The sequence below is a fragment of the Mustelus asterias genome, chromosome 11 (genome assembly GCF_964213995.1).
Source record: "Mustelus asterias chromosome 11, sMusAst1.hap1.1, whole genome shotgun sequence".
Taxonomy (NCBI): domain Eukaryota; kingdom Metazoa; phylum Chordata; class Chondrichthyes; order Carcharhiniformes; family Triakidae; genus Mustelus; species Mustelus asterias.
In genome coordinates, this window is record NC_135811.1 from 108,910,389 (window position 1) to 108,928,368 (window position 17,980).

At 48.5% G+C, this 17,980-nt stretch overlaps 1 protein-coding gene across 1 annotated transcript; it reads left to right on the forward strand.

Moving 5' to 3' along the window:
- Positions 1-614: 614 nt before the first annotated feature.
- Positions 615-16,374, forward strand: LOC144500287 (endoplasmic reticulum protein SC65-like). Its single transcript, XM_078222963.1, has 7 exons — positions 615-629; positions 1,154-1,303; positions 1,891-2,062; positions 4,828-4,956; positions 6,383-6,528; positions 10,707-10,790; positions 12,797-16,374. The coding sequence occupies exons 1-7, from the start codon at positions 615-617 to the stop codon at positions 12,944-12,946; spliced, it is 846 nt and encodes a 281-aa protein (XP_078079089.1). The 3' UTR covers positions 12,947-16,374.
- Positions 16,375-17,980: the final 1,606 nt, after the last annotated feature.

Genomic DNA, 17,980 nt, shown 5'->3' on the forward strand with positions numbered 1-17,980 from the left:
AATGAAATGTCCCAAGTCCCTCCACAGGAGCAATCATTAAACAATGTTGACATCGTATCGAGCTATTAGGCCAGATGGACAAAAGCTTGGGCAAAGAGGAAGTGTTTTAAGCAGCATTTTTTTAAAATGAGGGAAGTCAGGCCGAGAGGTTTAGGGAGGAAATTCCAGAGGTTTGGGCCCAGACAGCCGGAAGCACGTGTGCCAATGGTGAAGCGAATAAAATTGGGAATGCACAGAGGACGGCATTAGAGGAGTGCAGAAATACTGGGACTGAAGGCGGTGACAGAGGTGTGGAAAGGAGAGGCAACGAAAGGATTTAAAAACCAGGATGGGAATTTTAAATTTGAGACATTGCTTAACGGAAATCCAAATTTGATCAATGTAGAGCCAATGCAGTGTGGAGGGTGAATGTGGGAGATTAGCCAGGAGTGCACGGGACTAGTTGAGGTTAGAGGTAATGAAGACCTGAATGAGAGTTTTAGCTGAGATAGGCACAAAGTCTGGCGATGTTACAGAAGTGGAAATAGGTGACAGCATGAATTTGAGGTTAGAAACTCACCATGTGATGAATTCTGAGAGTGTGAGTGTGATGTAGGAGCAGCAGGAATTAAACAATGTCTTTCACAATGGTACCTCTTCAACCCCAGCTGCTGCTCTGTCTGGAGCGCTAGGTCTGGGGCTGGGTCTGGGGCTGGGTCTGGGGCTGGGTCTGAGGCTGGGTCTGGGGCTGGGTCTGGGGCTGGGTCTGAGGGCTGGGTCTGAGGCTGGGTCTGAGGCTGGGTCTGGGGCTGGGTCTGGGGCTGGGTCTGGGGCTGGGTCTGGGGCTGGGTCTGGGGCTGGGTCTGAGGCTGGGTCTGAGGCTGGGTCTGAGGCTGGGTCTGAGGCTGGGTCTGAGGCTGGGTCTGGGGCTGGGTCTGGGGCTGGGTCTGGGGCTGGGTCTGGGGCTGGGTCTGGGGCTGGGTCTGGGGCTGGGTCTGAGGGCTGGGTCTGGGGGCTGGGTCTGGGGCTGGGTCTGAGGCTGGGTCTGGGGGCTGGGTCTGAGGGCTGCCTCTGTCTCTGCCTCTGTCTCTGCCTCTGTGAGCTCCTGTCTGCTTCTGTGTTTGGGTCTAGGAATTTCTCTCCCTTTGTCTCTGACACGTGTTTTTAATCACAGGTTAATAACCTGGAGAAATCCATCGCTGCGGCTCACACATTCCTGCAAAAGAATCCCAAAGATGCTGCAATGCAGAAGAAGATGGCTTATTATAAAACCATCCCTGATATTGAGACTTACCTGGTTGATGTGGAAGCTCGGGAACATGAGGTAAACCGTGACAAAGTTAGAAATGGCAGCTCGAGGCCCAACCTGGTTGAATAGCTGTGTATGAACTATCCAATCAGAAAGAGAAATTTGGAAAACACAATGGCACATAAAATGTCTATTTGAAGTCCATGATGTGTGTCGGCTGACTGAGTTATCCAGGCTGGTCCCACCTTCCAGCTCCTGATCCATAGCCCTGTGGCACATGTGCACAGCCAAGCGTTTCCCAACGCTACGAGAGTTTCTGCCTCTCTGTCCCTGTGAGGACACAAAGAGCAGCACCTTTCATAGAGGTCACCCTGACTCCGGGAGTGATGCAGCCCAGTCCTCTTCTGTCATTTCCCGTTGCTACTCCTAATCCTGTTGGATCTCAGCATTTCCTTCCCGGAAGACTGCGTCCCTGTATCACCCTGATCCTGGAATGTTTTGCCCTAAGGCTCCCACAATCCCAGGTCCTATCCTGGGTTATTGTGCCCATGAGGAAGTTAAGGTTACTTTTGCATTAGCACAGGCAGGGAATGGCGTGTGAGGATGTGGGAGGAGAATGGGAATGGGAGCCCTAACTTGTGTTATTCTTTAACTCCGGGTAGACACTGTTTCTGAAGGCTGTGAAGGCATATAACATTGGGAATTTCCGCAACAGTATAACTGAGATGGAACACGCGCTGCCTGAGTATTACAAAGTGTATCAGGAATGCACCAGTGGCTGTGAAGAATCATGCGATGTTACTGGATTCAAGGACTTTTACCAAGCAGTGGCAGGTAAGTCACACCTTGAGGAAAGATCCGTATCACAGCGTAACTGGACTGTATAACCTAAGTAAAGTAAAGTATATTTATTCGTCACAAGTAAGGCTTACATCAACACTGCAATGAAATTACCGTGAAATTCTCCTAGTCGCCACATTCCGGCGCCTGGTCAGGTCAATGCACCCTAACCCGCACGTCTTTCAGACTGTGGGAGGAAACCGGAGCACCCGGAGGAAACCCAGATTCAAGGAAGAAGCTTACAAATCTGCAAGAGAAAGCAATAGGCCTGAGGATTCGGAGTAGTTCAAAATTCAGCAAAGGAGGACCAAGGAATTTATTAAGAAGGGAAAAATAGAGGATGACAGTAAGCTAGCGGGGAACATAAAAACTGACTGTAAAAGTTTCTATAGATATGTAGAGAAAAAGATTGACAAAAACGAATGTTGGCCCCTTACAGTCAGAAACAGGAGAATTCATAACGGGGAATAAAGAAATGGCTGAGGATTTAAATTTGTGCTTTATTCATGTCTTCCTTTGTGAAGACATGAATAATGTGCCAGGAGTGCTGAGAGAAACACGTTTTAGTGAGGAGCTGAAGGAAATCAGCATTGGTAGAGAAATGATTTTGGAGAAATTGATGGGATTGAAGGTGGATAAATCTCCATGTCCTGATAATCTTCATCCCAGAGTACTTAAGAAAGTGGCCCTGGAAATAGTACATCCATTGGTGATTATTTTCCAAAATTCTTTGGACTCTGGAATAGTTCCTATAGATTGGAGGATAGCTAATGGAAGCCCGCTATTCAAAAAGGGAGATAGAGAGAAAACAGGGAACTATAGACCAGTGAGCCTAACATCGGTACTGGGGAAGTTGCTCGAGTCTATTATCAAGGATTTCATAACTCAGCATTTGGATGGCAGTGGTATAATCAGACAAAATCAGCATGGATTTACAAAAGGGAAATCGTGCTTGACAAATCTATTGGAATTCTTTGAGGATGTAACTAGTAGAGTTGACTGAGGAGAACCAGTGGATATGGTTTATTTAGACTTTCAGAAGGCTTTCGACAAAGTCTCACATAACAGATTACTGTGTAAAGTTAAAGCACATGGGATTGCAGGTAATGTCTTGCAAGGGATAGAAAGCTGGTTAGCAGATAGGAGGCAAAGAGTTGGCATAAATGGGCCTTTTTCTGATTGGTAATCAGTGACTAGTGGGGTTCCATAGGGATCTGTACCAGCACTCCAACATTATATATTAATGATTTGGAAGAGGGAACTGAATGTATTATCTCCAAATTTGCAGATGATACAAAATTGGGTGGGAGGGTGAGTTGTGAGAAGGGAGCACAGCGAAGGTTTACCAGGCTGATTCCTGGGAAGGCAGCTCTGTCATATGAGGAGAGACTAAGTCTGTTAGGATTATATTCACTGGAGTTTAGAAGAGTGAGAGGGGATCTCATAGAAACTTATAAAATTCTAACAGGGTCAGACAGGGTAGATTCAGAAAGAATGTTACCAATGGTGGGGGAGTCCAGAACGAGGGGTCATAGTTTGAGGATAAGGGATAAACCTTTTAGAACTGAGGTGAGGAGAAATTTCTTCACCCAGAGGGTGGTGAATGTGTGGAATTCACTACCACAGAAAGTAGTTGAGGCCAAAACATTGTCTGATTTCAAGAAGAAATTAGATATAGCTCTTGGGGCTAAAGAGATCAAGGGATATGGGGGGAAGGGGGATCAGGATATTGAATTCGATGATCAGCCATGATCAAAATGAATGGCGGAGCAGACTCGAAGGGCCGAATAGCCTCCTCCTGCTTCTAGTTTCTATGTTTCTATAACATAGTGCAATAAGATAGCAAGATATTGTGAACTGGACACTATTGTTTCAATTCATCTGACAATGCAGTTAATGAGGGGTTTAGACAAGGTAGATAGTCAATATCTTTTCCCAAAGGTAGGGGAGTCTAAAACTAGAGGGTATAGGTTTAAGGTGAGAGGGGAGAGATACAAAAGTGTCCAGAGGGGCAATTTTTTCGCACAGAGGGTGGTGAGTGTCTGGAACAAGCTGCCAGAGGTGGTAGTAGAGGCGGGTACAATTTTATCTTTTTAAAAGCATTTAGATAGTTACATGGGTAAGATGGATATAGAGAGATACGGGCAAAATGCAGGCAATTGGGATTAGTTTAGGGTTTTTTTTAAAAGAAAGGGCGGCATGGACAAGTTGGGCCGAAGGACCTGTTTCCATGCTGTAAACCTCTATGACTCTATCTCCTTTGACCTGTAAACCTGTAAAATGGACGGCACGGTAGCACAGTGGTTAGCACTGCTGCTTCACAGCTCCAGGGACCTGGGTTCAATTCCCGGCTTGGGTCACTGTCTGTGTGGAGTTTGCACATTCTCCTCGTGTCTGTGTGGGTTTCCTCCGGGTACTCCGGTTTCCTCCCACAGTCCAAAGATGTGCGGGTTAGGTTGATTGGCCATGCTGAAATTGCCCCTTAGTGTTCTGGGATGCGTAGATTAGAGGGATTAGCAGGTAAAATATGTAGGGATATGGGGGTAGGGCCTGGGTGGGATTGTGGTCGGTGCAGAGTCGATGGGCCGAATGGCCTCTTTCTGTACTGTAGGATTTCTATGATTTCTAATATCTCTAACGAAACGCCAGTCATTTTAGATGCAGAAATGTACCTGGTTCCACATGTTTTCCTCGTGGCTTTAATCCTGCATCAGGCAGCGCTGAGATATTTCCTCCAATCTGTGATTCTCTGTCCACAGATCACTACATGGAAACACTGAAATGCAAAGTGAAATGTGAGCAGAATCTAACTCCCAATGTTGGGGGATTTTTTGTGGAGAAGTTTGTTGCGACCATGTACCATTACTTACAGTTTGCGTACTACAAATGTAAGTATACTTGCTTATGTACACTGGCCACCAGGTAGACACAGAACAACACTGCCTAGTGCACACTTGCGTGCACGCAGACAGACACAGAAAGACATACACGACTCTCACTTTCTCTCTCACACACACAGACACACACAGCATCATCTCTTGAAGGTTACAGAACCACCTTGTTGCCTTTATTAGTTTAACTTGTTTCTATGTATCCGTCTATATCTATCATTCTGTCTCTTGCCTCACTCTAGATTCTGTCTTTTCCTGTTTCTAACTGCATGTTATTGCCACTCTGACTGTAGATGCACCTTTCTCTCTCTCGGTTCTTGCCTGTGTTCCTCTATCTATTTCTGACCATGCTATTTTGTGTCTGTTTAATTTATGTAAGTTCGCATGAGTTTCTTTGTGTGGAAGTGAGTGTCCCTCAGTCCGTTCCCATGCCGCCTCGGCTCAAGGCTGTGTCGCATTGACTGACCCCCTGCTATTGCCTGTTGCGCCCATGGGGTTTCTATCACTGGGCCCTCCAGCACTGCAGCACAACCTGTCTCTGCCTCCACCCCTGGCTCAGTCCATCTCCTTCTACAGTGAAAACACCAGGCAGAGACGGGCTGCTGCTACTCGTGTGTCTCTCCCAGTGTTTGTGCTTTTACTGGTTTTCTTCAATCTCTTTGACGGATGCTGTTTACTTTGGGGGTGTAGTAATGTGTTAAGCGATTACCCCAAAGCTCAGACTTGTGGCGTCTTCTCCCAGTTAAAGGGACAACATCAATATTTTGAAACAAAGAATAGACTCTGCAGTGCTTTAAAGAGTTATTTCCCAGCAAGAGAATGTAGGAGGTGATGGTGTGGTGGTTTTGTTCCTCGATCAGTAATCCAGGAACTTGGACTAATCCTTCGCAGAGAAGGAGAATTCAAACTTCACCAGGGCAATTTGAGAATTTGAATTCAGCTCAAAGACAAACGGGTCTCGTAAAATAACCATGAAGCTGTCAGATTGTTGGAAAAACCCAAATGGTTCAGGGTAGGAAACCTGCCATCTTTATCTGGTCTGTTTGACCTACACATGACACCAGTCCCACACCAATCTGCTCAAATCTTTACTTTCTGAAGTGGCCATTCTGCATCAAACCCCTGCAAAAGGAAGCAGCTCAAAACGTTGTGTGGGGGACGGGGAAGGGGGCGATAATTGGTTGAGAAAGGCTGACGGATCCATTGCCTCCCCAACTGCTCCTGATTAAATCGGGGACAGAGACGGTTGAGGTTGGTTTTTCTGCGCCAGGTTCTGGGGTGAATATTTCTATCGTGGAATCTGCTGCAAGGTCTGACCCATTGGCAACTCAGTGCGGATGTTCAGCAATTTCTGTGTTTAATTCAGATTTCCTCAGTGTTTCGTTTTCTTTTAATGGGAGGTTATTCTTGTCTTTTTGCACAGTGAACGATATTAAGAACGCAGTGTCCTGTGTCGCTACCTACATGCTCTTTGATCCAAAAGATGAAATCATGCAGCAGAACCTGGTGTATTATCGCTTTTACCGTGAGCAGTGGGGTTTACAGGAGGAAGATTTCCAACCTCGCTCTGTGAGTACGAAGCTTTGCTCCATTTCCTCAGCCTCCAATGGACACCATCTCATGGAGGCTGTACATCAAAGCTCTATCATCACTTCCACCTTCCCCCTCTCCCCCACCCCCAACAGAAGCCGAATCAGCTGTGAGACACACTGCTGTACTCATCAACATTCAGAGCCACCCTCAGCTGTGGCTCAGTGAATAAAATTCTCACTGTGGAGGAAGAAGGTTGGGGTTCGAACACTATGCCTCTGACACCCTCGGTGCAGTACTGGGGGCGTGCCACACTGTCAGGGGGTCAGTGCTGAGGGAGTGCCGCACTGTCAGGGGGGTCAGTGCTGAGGGATTGCTGCACTGTCAGGGGGTCAGTGCTGAGGGAGTGCCGCACTGTCAGGGGGTCAGTGCTGAGGGATTGCTGCACTGTCAGGGGGTCAGTACTGAGGGAGTGCCGGAATGTCAGGGCGTCAGTGTTGAGGGAGTGCTGCACTGTCAGAGGGTCAGTGTTGAGGGAGTGCTGCACTGTCAGGGGGTCAGTGCTGAGGCAGTGCTGCACTGTCAGGGGGTCAGTACTGAGGGAGTGCCGCACAGTCAGAGGGTCAGTGCTGAGGGAGTGCTGGAATGTCAGAGGGCCAGTGCTGAGAGAGTGCTGTACTGTCAGAGGGTCAGTACTGAGGGAGTGCTGCACTGTCAGTGGGTCAGGACTGAGAGAGTGCTGTACTGTCAGAGGGTCAGTACTGAGGGAGTGCTGCACTGTCAGAGGGTCAGTACTGAGGGAGTGCTGCACTGTCAGGGGGTCAGTGTTGAGGGAGTGCCGCGCAGTCAGAGGGTCAGTACTGAGGCAGTGACCAAAGCCCAGTCTGCTTTCTCCCATGGTTTAGGTTAAGAGGGAAAGAATTTGCATTTCTATAGTGCCTTCCACAGCCATGGATTATCTTGAAGCGCTTGATAGCCAGTGACGTATTTCTGAAATGCTGTCATGATTATCATGGAGGAAAATCAGCCAATTTGTGCCAATTCCCATAAGCAGCAATCAGGAAGCAAGGTCGTGTGTATCTGCTGATTACCCAGGGATCAGTGTTCACCAGGACTCTGGGATCGTTTATATCCACCTGACAGAGCAAACAGCGACCCGGTTTAACCCACCAGAAATACACTCCCTCTGCCAATCCAGCGCTCCCTCCATAGAATCCCTACAGTGCAGACAGAGGCCATTCGGCCCATCCAGTCTGCTCTGACTCTCTGATGGAGTATTTTACCCAGCCCCCTCCTCCATCTTATCCTGAACCCCACGCATTTACCATGGCTAATCCATCTCATCTACACATCTTTGGACCCTCCGGTTTCCTCCCACAGTCCAAAGATGTGCGGGTTAGGTGGATTGGCCGTGCTAAATTGACCCTGGTGTCAGGGGGATTAACAGGGTAAATGTGTGCGGTTACAGGAATAGAGCCTGGGTGGCATTGTGGTTGGTACAGACTCGATGGGCCGAATGGCTCCTTCTGCACTGTAGGGATTCTATGATTCTTCTAAGAAGGGATAATTTAGCATGGCCAATCCACCTAACCTGCAACCAAAAGAGAAAAAACTGGATAATCTCAGCAATCTGGCAGCATCTGTGGAGAGAAAAGAGCTGACATTGAGAGTCCAGATGATCCTTTAACAAAGGGTCATCAGGTCTTGAAGCATCAGCTCCTTTCTCTCCACAGATGCTGCCAGATTGCTGAGATTTTCCAGAGTTTTCACTTTTGATTTCAGATTCCAGCATCTGCAGTATTTTGGTTTTATCCACCTAATCCACACATCTTTGGACTGTGAGAGGAAACTGGAGCACCCGGAGGAAACCCACGCAGACAATGTGTAAACTTTGCACAGTTACCTGAGGCTGGAATTGAACCCGGTTCCCTGGCGCTGTGAGGCAGCAGTGCTAACCACTGTGCCACCGTGCCGCCCCTCACTCCCTGCACCAGTCCCGTGCTCCCTCTTGTTGCACTGGAGTGTCGCAGGATTATCTGCCCAATTCCTGAGTGAGATTTGAATCCACAAATGTCGGAGTTGGAGGGGGAATGCTTCTCACTGACTCGTGGCTAATGACGGGTATTGGGCCATGACTCTGTGCCCCCACAGTGTAGGATTTGGGGGTAGCCCAGCGTTGCATTGGGGAATCCCTCCAGGAAGTTCTGACTTAATTATCTGGCAATTGCCCAGAAGTGCTAACTTCCTCTGGACAATTGCACTGGGCTGGGAACCATCCAACAAAGTGATTTAAATCACTAACTAACTGCGATGGTTCTGCCAGTTTTACCCTGATAGTTCCTCTGAAAGAGTTAGAAAGAATAAATCACTTCTAGCTCCAGAGTAACTATCTAAACACCCAGACCCACACACAGGTCACACTGCACACTCCTGACACCCCACCCCCGGGATCTCCCACGCCCCCTAAAACTAAGCACCCCACCCTCCCCACAGTATTCCTGACCCACATGAGATTCTGCAACTCCCGCTTGACCTGACCCCTTGACGATCGGGCCCAACTTCCCTGACGCGACTCCCCTGACCCAGATGACACCCTCCCCAACCGAAATCATAACCCCCTGACCTGACCCCCACCCCCGCCACTCCGTGTCTGACCCAACCTTCCCCCCCACCCCCCCCCCCCCCATCCGGACCCTCCCCCATGTCTCAACCAATTTCCCCCCCTCCTCCATATGAAGACATTTCTTCTCACCTCAGTCCTAAACGACCCCTCGTTGTAGACTCTCCAATCAGGGGAAAGGTCACTCAGCATCTACCCTGTCAAGCCCCCCAGGAATTTTATACATTTCAATGAGATCACCTCATTCTCATTCTCTAAATTTCGGGGAGAATAGACCCATTCTGCCCAAATGTTCCTCACAGGAAACTGTCTCATCCCACACTCAGAGCGGGATTTTCCGGCCAAGACGGGAAAATCCCGCCCGAGGTCAACCTACCTTTACATGGTCTCTCCCCCCGCCCCCACCCCCCCGGCTGCTACGATTCCTGTGGCAGGTGGGATGGGAAAATCCCACCCTCAGCCGAGTGAACCCTTGTTGTATCAGAGTTAAACTCCGTTCAAGGGGGTTATCCTTCCCTGGATAAGGACATTTACAACACTCCAGGGCCTGAATGTTGCGTTGCTCTGGTGGGCCCGACCCAGTTGTGAAATCGGGTGAGAGGACACCGGGCGGACGGTTTGATGTCATCGCGCACTCCTGTGACATTCCAGTTGGTGTGGGAGCTGGAGGTGCTCTCGCTGACAATCACACAGCAATCTGGATCATTGAGGGGCTGATGGAAGCAGTTGTCTCTGGCCTGTCTGACGTTACAGCTGGCGAGGGGGCTGATTGTCCAGGCAGCCGTTCGACCTTTGCAGTAAGCTCGACCCAGGGCGGGGTGAGATGTCAGGGCTGCAATAAAATTGAAAAAGGGAATCTGTGGCCTGGGGTTTGTGTTTGAATATGCCGCCCAGACACAGTTTGCAACGTTTTTCCCATCAGGATTTATTTTGTCCGGGCCTGTCACTCCCTGAAACAGCTTTGCACTGACTGTCCCCTGAGGGTGGCCATTGGAAGGCCCCTTCCTGCACCCTCCCTTCTCTCAGCACCCACCCTCCCGGCAACGCTGAACACTTCTCAGAGTGTGTCACACTGAATTGGCCAGCTGGTGTGAAATGGTGGCCTGGAGTCGATTGTGGCTGGAAACACCTTTCGCCCCCCCGATTCCGGGGTCAACGAGTGAGCCCACCCGACAGGTGAAAAGGTCAAGTTCAGGTGTGATTTCACCGATTATTGTAAATTTCTGACTCCTAATCCCTCGTGGTAAAGATCAATGTACCATCGGTCTTACTAACTGCTGGATCTCTGTGATCACTTTCTGCTTCGTGTGTGAGGACATCCAAATCCCTCTGAATATCAACATTTATCTGCCTCTCATCACCCTTCCTGAAGAGTGCTGCCCGGAATTGAACACAATTCTCCAGCTCAGGACAGACCTGCAGTTTTCAAAACTTCAGTGTAACTCTGTTGTTTTAATATTCCATTTCTATTTAGAAAGCCCAGGGTCGTTAGTGGTGAACCCGGATCAGTTACTGATCCTTTTCAGAAGTTGTTGATGTTTGGAGTTGGTTATTGGTCGTCTCTGTAATAACTCTGTTCTTTTCCTCCTGTTTGCAGGATGCTCACCTGTACTATAACCAGACCCAGCTACAGAACCAGCTACTGGAATTCGCAGACACCTATTTGCAGTCAGATGATGAAGTGAGTTGTGGGATCTGTGATTCTGAATTGGGAGATTTATCATAGAAATCATAGAAACCCTACAGTGCAGAAGGAGGCCATTCGGCCCATCGAGTCTGCACCGACCACAATCTCACCCAGGCCCTACCCCCACATATTTACCCGCGAATCCCTCTAACCTACGCATGTTAGTATTCTAAGGGGCAATTTTTAACCTGGCCAATCAACCTAACCCGCACATCTTTGGACTGTGGGAGGAAACCGGAGCACCCGGAGGAAACCCACGCAGACACGAGGAGAATGTGCAAACTCCACACAGACAGTGACCCGAGCTGGGAATCGAACCCGGGACCCTGGAGCTGTGAAGCAGCAGTGCTAACCACTGTGCTACCGTGCCACCCCTTATGAAGGGCTTTGCTAGCTCCAGGTGCTGGAGGAGGCCAACCAGCCCTTTGAGTCTGTTCTACCATTCAGTTGGATTCTGGCTGATTCAACCCCATCAAAGCTCCATGTCAATCGGTATCATTCCTCACCAAAAATTTACAAATTTCCGTGTTGATCCCCAGAATCCTCAGTCTTTTGGGAGAGAGAGTTGGAGATTTCCACAACTTTTTCTGAAGAGATGCTCCCAGAATTCACCCAAACATCTTAACTAGTTTAAGTTTGTATCTTTGATTTGATTATTATTGTCACATGTATTGGCATATGGTGAAAAGTATTGTTTCTTGCACGCCATACAGACAAAGCATACTGTTCATAGAGTACATAGGGGAGAAGGAAAGGAGAGAGTGCAGAATGTAGTGTCATAGCTAGGGTGTAGAGAAAGATCAACTTAATTCAAGGTAGGTTCATTCAAAAGTCTGACAGCAGCAGGGAAGAAGCTGTTCTTGAGTCTGTTGGTACGTGACCTCAGACTTTTGTATCTTTTTCCCAATGGAAGAAGGTGGAAGAGAGAATGTCCGGGGTGCATGGGGTCCTTAATTATGCCGGCTGCTTTTCCAAGGCAGCGGGAAGTGTAGACGGAGTCAATGGATGGGAGGCTGGTCTATGTGATGGACTAGACAGAGATTATGATGCCTTCTCCCATCAAAGAATAAAGTTTTTCTGTATCTTTCCCTATCAAATCCTATTAACATTTTAAATATCTTAACCAGATCTTCTAAACTCAGGAAAATACAAGACAAACATTAAAGTTTGTTAACATTTTCCAATCACTTACTATTAGAGGGTCAGTACCGAGGCAGTGCTGCATTGCCAGAGGTGCAGCCTCGTTGGTGAAACATTGAACCAAGACCCTGCCTCCTCTCTCATGTAGCTGTTAAAGATCCTGTGGCACTATTTTGAAGGAGAGAAGTTCTCTCTGGTGTCCTGGTCAATATTTATTCACCAACAAACATCACTACAAACACATTATCAGGTCATTTTCACACTGATGCTTTGTGAGATTTCTATGCACGAATAACCCGCTGTATTTCGAACATGACAATATTTCACAAAGTGATTCATTGGGCGTGAAACAGGTTGTGATGTTGTGAAAGTTACAATAAAGTTTATTTATTAGTCACAAGTAAGGCTTACATTAGCACGGCAATGAAATTACTGTGAAATTCCCCGAGCCGCCACTCTCTGGCACCTGTTTGGGTCAATGCACCCTAACCAGCACGTGTTTCAGAATGTGGGAGGAAACTGGAGCACCCGGAGGAAACCCACGCAGACACGGGGAGAACATGCAAACTCCACACAGATAGTGACCCAAGCCGGGAATTGAACCCAGGTCCCTGGCGCTGTGAAGCAGCAGTGCTAACCATTGTGCTACCGTGCCGCCCATAGGAATGCAATCTTCCTAATCCCACATCTATTTTGTCTGGAACTGTTTGGGATGTTTCCCCCAGCTTTCCATTGCTCTTAAATGGAGGTAAATGGAAAATAAGTGAGGTCTTTCTGTCATTTCTGTTGCATTGAGTATGGCTGTTACAAATGAACAGCTGTTACAAATAACACTCACTTTCCTATCTTCCTGTTGACAGATGGAAGTGTCGGATGAGACAGTTTTCCACAGTGAGGCGGAAATAACTGATGAAGAATTTGAGGGGGACGGGGATTACGAAGAAGACATCCTTGCAGAATGGTGGCAGGAACCAAGACAGAAAGGAGATTTGGACGATGCGTCTAATTAGACTTAGACTGGACCATATGCCTGATATCCGAGTCACTGTGTGTGTATGTGGCTCCCAAATTCAGTTTGGTGGCCAAAGATTCTGAGTTGAGAGAGAAATGTGTGTGTTTTAACATGTCTGCAACCTTTTACATTGGGCAGGGAGGGAGAGAGAGAGTGTTTCTGTGAGAGCGAGACACAAGTTTAAAATTGGAAGAAATGTTTAGAAATGGCACTGTTATCATTGGCCCCTCCAGCCTCTGATCAGGAGACAACCTTCAGAAGGAGAACAAACAAGTTATCCCAAGATGCAAGTCCCAAATTATCCTCAACTTACACTTCCTGAATCTTGGAACCAAAATGACTCACCTTGTATTCACCCACAATGCACCACACTTTCCAAAGTGCCTGACAGTTTTTAAAACTTTTCCGTTCTGTAGAGGTGGTGTCATGTCTCACACAGTCCCAGTGAAAGATCCCAGACCTCCGCTCTGTCCTGCTGCCTACACTGAGGACAGTGCAGGGATTTGAACTCTGTGGTGGTTGAACAAGGATGGGATTGGTTTGCTCAGTGGAGTGTGCCCTCAGTCACCTGCAGAGTTTGTTGTGCATGTCTCAGACTAACCAAAAATTCTCAACTGGTTCATTAACATCCTTTGGGGGAGGGAAGCTGCCATGTGAACTCAACCTGGAGCTACAGGTGACTCCAATCCCACACCGATGCTGTTGACTCTTAACCTGCCTCTAAAATGGCCCAGTAAGACTCTTCGCTGCATCACCAACTGGGGATGGACAATAAATGGTGGCCTGGTCAGCAGAACACACCCTGTGATTTTAATTTGGAAGGTCTCTGACTGGGCCAGATTGCTGGGATTGATCTGAGTTCAAACTAGCTTCATGGAGCTGGATATTGATCAACCTCATTGTCCACCTGATTTGATACGTAAGGAAGTCAAAGAGTAAAATAAAGCCAGAAAGTGCTGGAAATATTCAGCAGATCTGGCAGCGTCCGTGGAGAGAGAAATACAAGCCTGGATTTTCACTCCTGAATCGGATGATCAGAGTTGGGACATTTCCCAACTCTTTGAACCTGACCCAGGAAAAAGAGACCCAGAAGGTTGGGTTTCTGTTCTGGGGAGGCGAGTTGAATTTGGAGCCAGACAGGGCACCTCCAGAACCAGGCCCGACTCGGTGTCCCTGCTTTGATTTATTCAATTCTTAAATAACTTCAACAAAAAAATAGTCTTCAACCCTACACCTCCTCCACACACTTCCCCTGCCTCACCCATGCTAATCTATGCCCTCTCAGGACCCCCGTGCCACTCCTCTACCTATCCCCAGTGCCTCATCATACCCCCATCCTGCCCATGCCCCCTACACACCCATAACCCTTTATAGCCCCTATGTCAATTTAGTGCTGACTCATGCCAACCCATGCCCCCCCACCCACCACCCTTTGCCCTTATAATATCTCAATGCCAACTCATGTCTATTGAGAACCTCACTATTAAAAAAACACTCACTGATTCAAAAACATTCAATATATTAAAATTCCTTTAACTTATGAAAGCAAATATTTCACTTAAATATTCAATTTGCTCGTAAGATAAATATTTCTATTCTCTAATCACTTGGAGCTGAAAACCAAACAAAATATAGGCACCCCACTATACTAATGTTGGTTTGTAAACCAGTCATGCAGCACAGATTCTATAATGATAATCCTCAGTCTTAAAACAATAGACAGAGTGAAATAGCAAGCACTTTTTAAAAAACTCCACATATAAAAAAATGAAGCCTAACAGAGTTAAATCAGCTGACAGCTTTGGCAGTTCCAATAAGTTTTGGCAATTCCAATGAGCTTTGATAGTTCTTTAAGTTCTTCAGCAGCTTTGACATTTCTTTGACAGCTTGACAGTTCTTTGAAACTGTGACAGTTGTTTTTACAGTTCCAATAGGTTTGTGCTCTTTTACATGCAATCAGGTCTACTTTTAACAATCTCAAAAAGCCCCAATCTCTCCCAAAGTGTCCCAGGACCATATCCAGAGGGGTAACTTTCCTCTCCAAAAGGTTACCACAACTATCTAAACAAATCCACAAGATTCAGACCTGCTCCCACTGGTCTAATCTGCACACTTGGAGTTTCAGACACCTACCTCACATGTGAGTGGGGACAGCTGCTGATTTATATGGGTAGTTGTCTTCATGAACCATTGATGTGCAATATGTTGTCTGCCCTAACCACCACCCCATCTCCCTGCCACCCTCCCGTTCTCCCCCCCCCCCCCCCCCCCCCCCGCCTGCCCTCCCCGCAATCCCCAAAGATTCAGGCTTCTGCTGCCATTTTCACAGAGAACCTCTCTGCGTGAAAATTCAGGCCACAGTGTACATTTGAGTGGAATGTTACTGCAGTTCAAAAAGCTTGAAATGTTAATTCTAAACTTCTCTCTGTCAGACCTGCCAAGCATTTCCAGCACTTTCTGTTTTTATTTCGGGTTTTCAGAATCCGCAGTATTTAATTTAAGGGATAAAGTAACACTTGTACTGTTTTCTTTCTGAAGCAGCTTTGTCGCTAGCCCCTTGCTGTAAGAAACCACACCAAATCTTGCATCCAGATAATTCTGCAGCAAAGGAGGCCATTCAACCCATCGTGCCTTTGTCAGCCCTTTGAGAAAGTTATCCATTTAATCCCATGAACCCTGCTCCATCCCCAAAGCACTGCACATGACCTTCTCATTCAATTATTTATCCAATTCCCTTTTGTATTTGTGCCTTTTTTTCCCCGCAGTGGGGGGGATGGGTGGTGTATCCTAATCTCGTGCCTTCAGTGCTGAGGACCTTGACAAGTAGTGGGAGGGGTGGGGGTGAGGGTCCAAGCTGATGTACACAAGATCACTAACATGCTGAGCTTATAATTATTGGTATTTGGTGAGATGGGGGGACAATGTCCTCTGATCCACCCAGCCCTGAATGGATTTCCCAGATTAGTATTGCTCTAAGACCTGAGTCCTCTGGGAAACAGCAGAAATTTGATCATTTTTGACGGACAGTGTTTTTTCTAATGCCAATATTTTCATATTTAATAACTGAAATATCTTGATAGGAAATGGGGGAAAACACATTTTTTTAGTGGCCCAATGTTTTCCTTCTGGGTTTTTGTAGCTATAACCAAGAGAATAATCTCCAGATAGTGGAGAATTGGCGATTCCCTCTGGGGTGCGGCCAGAATGGAAGGAGGTGCTTTGTGAGCTGGAGTGCAAGTTGTGTGAATCGACAGGTTCTCTCACACCTACTCAGTATTTCCATGTTGGTTTGCTGCAGAGTGTATATTAATTTAATAAAAGTCAGATTTTGTATTTTAAAATTCAGAGTTTGTTCCAACTACTGATTCAAAATGGAGAACTCCCGACAGAAGCTGATCCGGCCCACTGCCTCTCCCGCCCACTGCCTCTCCCGCCCACTGTCCCCCGCCCACTGTCCCCCCCCCTCCTGCCCACTGCCTCCCACTGCCCCTCCCACCCACTGCCCCTCCTGCCCACAGCCCCTCCTGCCCACAGCCCCTCCTGCCCACAGCCCCTCCTGCCCACAGCCCCTCCCTCCCACTGCCTCCCCCCCTCCCACTGCCTCCCCCCCTCCCACTGCCTCTCCCGCCCACTGTCCCCTGCCCACTGTCCCCCACCCCCCCCGCCCACTGCCTCCCACTGCCCCTCCCACCCACTGCCCCTCCTGCCCACAGCCCCTCCTGCCCACAGCCCCTCCCTTCCACTGCCTCCCCCCTCCCACTGCCTCCTCTCCCTCCCACTGCCTCCCCCCACTCACTGCCTCTGCCACTCCCGCCCACTGTCCCCGCCCACTGCCCCTCTGCCCACTGCCTCTCCCCGCCCACTGGTCCACAGCCCCTCCCACTCCCTGTCCCCCCCGCCCCACAATCATTCCTTCCTCTGACGCACTGACTCTCTCTGGTTTACGGATTCCCCTAACCCCGAAAACCTCCAAATATTCAGCAAGTCTCACTGGATAGGACATGGAGAATCAAATCTCCCCCCTGCCCCTCCCAATGTCCCCCTCCCCTCCCGATGTCCCTGTACCCTCCTGGTGCCCCCCCTTCCCCTCTGCCACTCCTGCTGCTCCCCGTCCCCTCCCGGTGCCCCTTGCCCCCTCCCGGTGCTCCCAATTGGACTTCTCCAGAAGGCAACAGACACCTCCAGACGCTGAAAGATGCCCTCATAAGAACAGGATATGGTGCTCAACTCATCAATCGACAGTTCCGACGCGCCATAGCGAAAAATCGCACCGACCTCCTCAGAAGGCAAACACGGGACACGGTGGACAGAGTACCCTTCGTCGTCCAGTACTTCCCCGGAGCGGAGAAGCTACAACATCTTCTCCGGAGCCTTCAACATGTCATTGATGAAGACGAACATCTCGCCAAGGCCATCCCCACACTCCCACTTCTTGCCTTCAAACAACCGCACAACCTCAAACAGACCATTGTCCGCAGCAAACTACCCAGCCTTCAGGAGAACAGTGACCACGGCACCACACAACCCTGCCACAGGAACCTCTGCAAGATGTGCCGGATCATCGACACGGATGCCATCATCTCACATGAGAACACCATCTACCAGGTACACGGTACATACTCTTGCAACTCGGCCAACGTTGTCTACCTGATACGCTGCAGGAAAGGATGTCCCGAGGCATGGTACATTGGGGAGACCATGCAGACGCTATGACAATGGATGAATGGACACCGCTCGACAATCACCAGGCAGGAGTGTTCCCTTCCAGTCGGGGAACGCTTCAGCAGTCACGGGCATTCAGCCTCTGATATTCGGGTAAGCGTTCTCCAAGGCAGCCTTCACGACACACAATGCAGAGTCACTGAGCAGAAACTGATAGCCAAGTTCCGCACACATGAGGACGGCCTCAACCGGGATCTTGGGTTCATGTCACACTATCTGTAACCCCCACGACTTGCCTGGGTTTGCAAAATCTCACTAACTGTCCTGGCTGGAGACAATACACATCTCTTTAACCTGTGCTTAACCCTCT